The sequence below is a fragment of the Pimephales promelas genome, chromosome 12, assembly GCF_988280905.1.
Source record: "Pimephales promelas chromosome 12, fPimPro1.hap1.1, whole genome shotgun sequence".
NCBI classification, from domain to species: domain Eukaryota; kingdom Metazoa; phylum Chordata; class Actinopteri; order Cypriniformes; family Leuciscidae; genus Pimephales; species Pimephales promelas.
The window spans coordinates 14,133,720-14,141,712 of NC_142780.1; the positions used below are offsets into that span (position 1 = coordinate 14,133,720).

The window sequence follows — 7,993 nt, forward strand, 5'->3', positions numbered from 1 at the left end:
ACAATAATGAATCTATATATTTTTGCTCTTTATGTGCAAAGCCTTTCAAATTATGTCAAATGAATGTATTTCTGGTTTAAATGGATTAGTTTAAGATTATATATGTTTGAGTGGTCAGTCATAATTTTTTAAATTGTAAGCATTATCTTTGTAATCCAAAAATGCTCAAGTTTAATTGATTATTTTGTTATAAATAGTTTTCTGCCATTGAACCATCTGAATAAGCTCAGCTCCAGAGTGTGCTGTTAACTGAAAGCAAACATGGAAAACTTAATCTAAACAAAGCTGATACAAATCAATGAAATGTCCTGGACAAAGGTTAAGACAAATGATCAATCATCAACATGTTCTATTGTAAGGCAAAAAAGACGACTAATTTGGGAAGACTGCAAGAAACTAATCAAATACTTTTAATCAGACTAGTTCACTTTTAAAAGAACTTTTGCTGATAATTTATTCACCCCCATTTCTTCAGTCGAAAAGAAATTACGTTTTTTGATGAAAACATTCCAGGATTTTTCTCCAAATAATGCACTTTAATGGGAACCAAACGGTTCAAGGTCCAAAAGACAGTTTCAGTGTAAACTACAAACTGTTTAAAGGGCTTTTAAACAATTCCAGATGATGAATAAGGGTCTTATCAAGCGAAACGATCGCTCATTTAATAAATAAAAATAACAAAGTTTAAGTTTTTTAAGCTCAAACGCTCGCCTTGCTCTGTTCTGTGATGCGCGTTCGTGACTCTCCTGTTCAAACGCGTTCATTAAAATGAACAAATCTTTTTTCAAGTCATTTTTTTCCAGTCAAAAAACTTAAACTTTGTTATTTATTTTTTTAAATGAGAGATCGTTTCGCTTGATAAGACCCTTATTCATCGTCTGGAATCGTTTAAAGCCCTTTGGACAGTTTGCAGTTTGCACTGAAACTGTCTTTTGGACCGTTTGGAGAAAAATATGGAGAAAAATCCTGGAATGTTTTCATCAAAAAACTTAATTTCTTTTCGATTGAAGAAAAAAAGACACGGACATCTTGGATGACATGGGGGTGAGTAAATTATCAGCAAAACTTTTTTTTAAGTGAACTCCTCCTTTAAGATTGAGCATATCCTGACACCCAAAAAGGTTAGTTAGTTGGTTAGTTAACAAGTATCACAAAAAGTAATTGCACTTTAATGACTTTGATATTATGACTATTTATTATTATGTTTGATTTCTATTTGCATTCACACATGTATCATTTCTAGCATTTTCCAAGAACATGTATGTTGTTTGTGTTCACTATTCACAATACATTAAGAGATATAGCTTTAGCTATATTGGACACATTCCAATGACTGATATTTGTAATATAATTGATAGTTCAATGTACCAGATGTGCTTCTCCATAAATAGTGCTTTTAAAGACTCGAATGTGTATAAAAATGCTTGCTGTGCATGCTTCCTTTCTTCTAAAGGTGTCAAAACCACAAAGCATATATATTTTAGTCTATCTATTCTTGCCGTTCATTACAGAGCTGCAATCGGCATGAAGGTTGAATTCAATGTTGGTTTCACTTCCTGTCTGCTGAGATACCTTCATCTGATCGGGTATTGAAGGCAGCATAGATGTATCCTTCTTCGCTACCTTTAATATAACACAATCCTATGCTTTCGGAAGTAGCATTCCAATGGTATTTTGTGTGTTATTTCGCGAAGAGACTAGCTGTTTTTCACAGAATTATTTTACTATTTAAAGACTCAAACCTTTATGAGAGATGTCGTTATGGAGCTCAGGGACAGCATGTGCTGTTCGCGGTTGTACGTATAACCGGACTAAACTAATTCAGTGGCTTAAATGTGATTGTTTTGAACATAGAGGTTTTGAACATAAGCCTAAAACAAAATCAGAGTGATCCTGCCAACGACTGTAGTTTCCATCACCTCCCAAAAGACGACGAATCTTCCTGTGTACATTTGTTTAAATTCTTAATATTCTATAAACTCTATCAGCATGTGATTGGCTGTTCGCTACTGATGTTACACCTAAACTCAGGATCAAAGCCTAAGTTGACAGAATACCAATGTGCCAGTTAATGTATTCAAGTAGCACATTCATTTATAATTTTGAATAAACTCCAAAGCACAATGACTAAGTGTGTATTTTTTATTTTAATTGTTTGTCAGCTCACACAACTGTCTGTCACCATGCCTTGATGAGTATTGATTATTAATGATGTTATTATAATACTCCCAATCAACTACTGCGGAGGGTAAAGGTACTGTTATTTCACCCTTTTTAATTTCGTTGAGGTTGTGTTCCCACATCGTTAGCTAGTTTGGATCGCTATAACTTGAATGACTGTCAACTGTTGAATGAATGAGTGTCAAGCATGTCAAGTCGCGCTTTGTTTACTTCGAACCGGAAGACGTGCCCACTTTTGATGCAAGGCCTCATGGGGCATGGGAAACTTGAATAGATAACCTATGATAGATAATCATGACAGAATATGCTAATCGGTGACTAAGGTAACTACACACATAAGCTACATAAATTAATCAACAAACCATTCAGAAATGTTGCCTACACGTTGTCACCTCTTCTTGAGTCTCTCCATCTTTGTCTGACTCCAGTTTGAACATGAAAGGCTGAAAGTGTTTTAGAAATTTTCAGAAATTTTCAGTGCATGTCTTTGCAAGCGGTTGTAGCTCCGCCTTCTGTGCCGCGAACAGCAGCTCATTTGCATTTAAAGGGACACACACACACAAACGAAGCATTTTTGCTCACCCTCGAAAAGTGACAATTGAACATATCTATGGGGTATTTTGAGGTAAAACTTCACAAACACACTGTACGCACGGGATGTAGCCGTGCAAATGGAGAAAATAGAGTTTGCTCAAACTAATCTCGAACTTACCAGGGGTGCAAAAGCATTGATTGCTAACTATGGCTGCAAGATCTGTTGAATTGTGTTGGTAACGACAGAACTTGTGACCGGGAAACACAACGGTCATGCTGTTACACATATAATGCATGCAGGGGTGGCCCAGATCCAACCCTGACCTGTCTGTAATTATCAAGTGCTCCTGAAGATCTTGGCTGCATCTGAAATCAAATCATACTTCCCTACTGTATAGTAGGGAAAAAACAGTAGCCTATGTTACAAAAGAAGTATGTCCGAATTCATAGTACTCAAAAAAGAGTAGGCAAAAAGTACCCGGATGACCTACTTCTTCTGGGGAGATTCTGAAGTGTGCATAAGATGGACACTTTACCATCCCATGAGGCCACGGGAGAGGATTTATGAATGGTAGATCAACATAATTGATGACAACATGGCGAGTATGTCCGAATTACATTTCTACACACACTCATACTATATTATTTTAGAATGCACCTAAGAGAGTTTGCACTGCGATGGTCATTTTGCAGGAAGGTTGATTTCAGGAACAGGATTGGACACCCTGACATTATGACATATTGGATATCTACTTGACCCATATCTGACATAGCCTATACAAAGGGAGGATGTAGTTTCCTATACATATGCCCTTGTTCCCTTAGCTCTCTGCTTCAAGGGCCCAACATTTCACTTCACTACTCAAATTTATTCTTCATTTGTTATTCCTTTATTCTTTATAAAAATAAAAATTATTTTTCATCCTCACTTCTTCGCCTAACTGAATCTTTTGTAGTTTACTTCTACGATAATATCTAAGTCAAACAGGAGAGCTGACTGAGACTTGTAAGGGAAAAACAGGTCTTGTTTGATGATCAACTAGTTTGACAGTGGCATAAGGAAGCACTCACACTTGCATAGCCTGGCAAGCCAGACCTATCGCTAGGGTGCGTCTAGATTCACTTGCACTCAATATCCCATGTTCACGTGCAGCAGCGCATCATCAGCTTCCGCGTCATGCACAGTCACATGTGGCGCCTGTTTAGTTTCACTTCCGCGTTTGAACAGAAACAGACAAATCCTTTAAATTATGCAATTGTTTTAACGCTAATATTGTCCGAAGTTTGTTTATTCACTGTGTAATTATCGATACTACCGTATATTTTGATAGAATGTCGTTAAGTATTGTTTAAGGACATCAATTCTAGTGCGACACTTTTGGAAAGAAGAACCCCAGGCTGGGTGTCCACATCTTGACAACTAGTTGAGACCTTCCACTTTTAATTTTTCTACAGTTAACACTGTCATAAAAATTCCGAAAGGTACGTTAATGTTTAACTTTGTGCATTTATTTATTTGCCTACATAATAAAGATGGCAGCATGCTAACAGCAGCTTATATGTGGTTTCCTAATTAAAGTTATTAATTACCGTTTGCTTCATTGCTTAACGTAATTTGAACTTTGATCGATGCAGTTTAAGTTTTTGTTGTCTTTTCGGACCGTTTTCAGTAATATCACATACAGATTATTTCATCGTGTTTGGCATTAGAACCAGGCGTTGTAACGTTAGTAAACATGCACAGTTTGCAATTTTCCTCGAGTTTTATAAAATTGTATTTTCGAAATAAAGTAATGGGTTCATTCTGTGGTCTTTATAAATATGACGTATACTTGAAAAAAATACTCATGACATTCATTTTTAACCCTTTTATAGTGTTATGGTAGCTATCTAAAATATGAATCATATTTGAGCAAAAATATTTGACAATATTTCAGAGTTTTTGATTTATTGTATTTGTGAAGTGGACAGTAAAAAATAACTAATAGCTGAATAAAATGATATAAAATATGCAATATGTTATAAGAGACCAAAAGTGATTGAAGTTAACCAAGAAAAAGGACACCGTTTGTCAAATTGTTGTTCATGAGCTCTTTACTAATCACAGAACACATGATTGTATAATACAATATGCATTACATGTGTATATATTCTGTATTGTGTAATGCTACTGTTACACTGCCCACAATTCTGTCATGGGTTTTTATGTACTGATTGCAGGCGTCATTCAGTCGATAGAGACATTCACTGACAAGTTTATTTAATGCCCCTTTCCCATCAGGCATCACCTCTGAAAGTCATGTTGCTGTCTGTGAGAATAATCACTCCTCTTTTTGTACTACTTGCTGGAGTGCAAGCTAAGCTCAACACGGACAACTGCCAGCTCATTTCATCCAGCGAATCTGAGAAAAACGCGCTCATTTTGCTAGAACCTCTCACCAATCAAAGGTAAACCAGCTTTTTGCAAGTTACAGTAGTCTTGCATTCATGTTTGCAGGTTGTGCTGGTCTTATTAAAGGTGTCAACTCCCTTACTATCCTCATATTCACTCTGAACAGCTTCACCGTGAAAGGAAAAGATGGGGAACCATATTCGTACATTTTTCAGGTGTGTGGAGATGCTGCCGGAGAGAAGAATGCAGGTCTTGTGCAGAAAAATGAGAAAACTGATGTGCTGGTCCGAATTGGGAACTACAATCAAACACGAGCCATTAAAGGAAGTATGTTACGTTGCTTGACCTCTAGAATGACGTGCCTGCTTTTGTTTCTTTTTTTACTACAGGTGGACTTTTCTGAACCCATTATGGTCTTCAGTATCTTTTTCCAATTGACTTTATGCCCAGCTGCACTACTTCCTGAACTTCAGCCAGCTTCTTGTTTCCTGTCTGCCATTATTGGACAAATTGATTAATTCAGGTGTGCCTGACCTCAGTAGTCATGGCAACAATAATCAGACACACCTGAATTAATCAAGTTTGCCCAATAATGGCAGACAGGAAACAAGGAGCTGGCTGAAGTTCAGGAAGTAGTGCAACTGGGCATAAAGCCAATTGAATTACATTTCCATACATGAATTACATTGTTCTTTTGCAACAACACATATAATACACAGATCAAATTTTATTAAATTATTATTACAGGTGTCACAGGAAACTTGTTAACTCATTTTCTACAATAGTTCTGCTTTTATTCCTGGTGCAGGTGACTGGATTTTGTTAATCTATGAGGGGGGTGATAATTATGACAACCACTGTTCACGAGAGGCAAGAAAAGCCATGATTATGATTTCATGCAACGGAAATGCTAAGGTATGAACTTTTTATCCTTTGAATATGGCATAGATTGCTTGTTGAGATATATTCAGTGGAAATGGTTGCTTGGAATTGTGGGATCACCTGCACATATTCATTTTCAACTTCGTTGAATTGAAGTTGAAAATGTTTAACCTTTTCAGCTGAGCAGGACTGTCGGTCATTCTGTGTCCAAACAACCACATTTCAGAAACTTTTCATATTTTTTACAAGTGATGAAAGCCAAAATATTAAATGCCATGGATTGATATGTTTTGTAGAGTGGGGTCAGAGTGACGAATTTCCAAAAAAATAACTTAAGAAACATGGCAGCATCATTATTTTATTTTTACACAGGGATTGGTAGGTCTATTTGTAAAATCTGTTGACTTTGGCTATCCTTGTTGCATTAAATGACAATAGTGACAGTTCAGAAACACTTTTCGTGTTTTAGTAGTTTTGTTATGTACATTTGTTTAAAAAAAATTGTGTTTACTTTAGTTTTCGTAGAACAAACCCGCCTTCCCTCACTCATGCGTTTCTTTTGCTCCGGATGAATATTGTTGGTGGTAAAGTGCTTGAATTTTGGGAAAATTTTTACTCATTCCCGCAGATTTTGTCATCGCACCTTAAAGCTTTGTGTTCGCTCCTTACTGCGCGTAAACGGTCAAATACACACAAAATAAGGTTAAAATGCCGATCTAGGTATGGATCAACTCGTCTTAGTTGAGGGAATAACATAGTTTAATATGAAAAAACGGTGGAGTATCCCCTTAATGTCAAGCCCTGGCTGGCTACTAGCATTAGTGCATTGTCACTTTTAGACTAAACAATTATCTCAGATATGCAAGATAGTGTAGCTTTTAGCATGACAATAGCCAGAATAACCTAATCAACTTACCATTTTCTTATTAATCATTTATTGCTTTGTGTTTTGTTAGAATGACTTTTTTGTGGTTTTGGAGGACAATAAGAAAAAAGAGGGCTGTTATTACCTGTTTGAGCTGGACACTGATGTACTCTGTCAAAAAACCCCATCCAAACTCAGTGGCGGCTCCATATTCCTTATTGTGTGAGTGCTTCAACATTGTCAGAGAGATCATCACACCATTAGTGGCAAAACATTCATGTATTTTGCACATACTTTACATGTAATGTTCCTGTATGCTGTTCATAGTGTATTCTCCTGCCTGGCTTTGTATCTTACCGGTGGATTCCTCTATCAGCGACTGGTAGTTGGAGCCAAGGGAGTTGAACAGTTCCCCAACTATGCCTTTTGGTCACAGATTGGCAACTTATCTGCTGTAGGTGTAAATACGTATATAGGTCTCTGTCTCCTGTTTCAGTCATTCTTTTTTTCCTTTAATGAACCAAATATACCCTTTTATTACCCTAACAGGACGGATGTGATTTTGTTTGCCGGTCCCGTGGTAACCGAGAGGAACCCCCCACATACAGAGGTGTGGCTACTGAACCTCTTGGGGAGGAGCCAGAAGAAAGGGATGACCATTTACTTCCCATGTGACCAAATCATAACAACCAATGAACAGAGGCTGGACAGTTTATGGTTTTGAAACCCAAAGAGAGATGTTTAATTCAGCAGGCGTGTTCCTAGTTCAGAAGTGCTGCTGTTTTTTTTTACTTCCCAATAGCACTTATTCTCTGTTTATCCCTTAAAATGTTAATTTGGTGTTTGCTAACTAGTATTCAGAAATCCAAAGTCCCTCAGATAGATTTGATGCCCCTGTTTTCAGTCTATAGGTAGTAAAAGACATTGATGCTGCTTGACTGTGTGATATGGTCACCACTTAGATGTAGTTTGGTATAAAGTACAAGTACTTATTTCCATTTGAATGGTTAATCAATGTCTGCTTAAACTGAAATGAAGTTTTTTAAGCTCATGCTCCAACTCAATCAATGTTAAACATGAATTTTCTTTTTCAGAATTTTCCAAAAAGTCACTGAAATTGTTTATTTGAAAAACTGTAC

The 7,993-nt window shown here is 36.7% G+C and overlaps 1 protein-coding gene across 1 annotated transcript; it reads left to right on the top strand.

The window, feature by feature from the left end:
* The first annotated feature begins 3,887 nt into the window (after positions 1-3,887).
* m6pr (mannose-6-phosphate receptor (cation dependent)) lies at positions 3,888-7,950 on the top strand. The gene is made up of 7 exons (XM_039694431.2): positions 3,888-4,197; positions 4,997-5,163; positions 5,274-5,434; positions 5,916-6,022; positions 6,946-7,076; positions 7,182-7,308; positions 7,404-7,950. The coding sequence occupies exons 2-7, from the start codon at positions 5,015-5,017 to the stop codon at positions 7,527-7,529; spliced, it is 801 nt and encodes a 266-aa protein (XP_039550365.2). The 5' UTR covers positions 3,888-4,197; positions 4,997-5,014; the 3' UTR covers positions 7,530-7,950.
* The last annotated feature ends 43 nt before the right edge of the window (positions 7,951-7,993 follow it).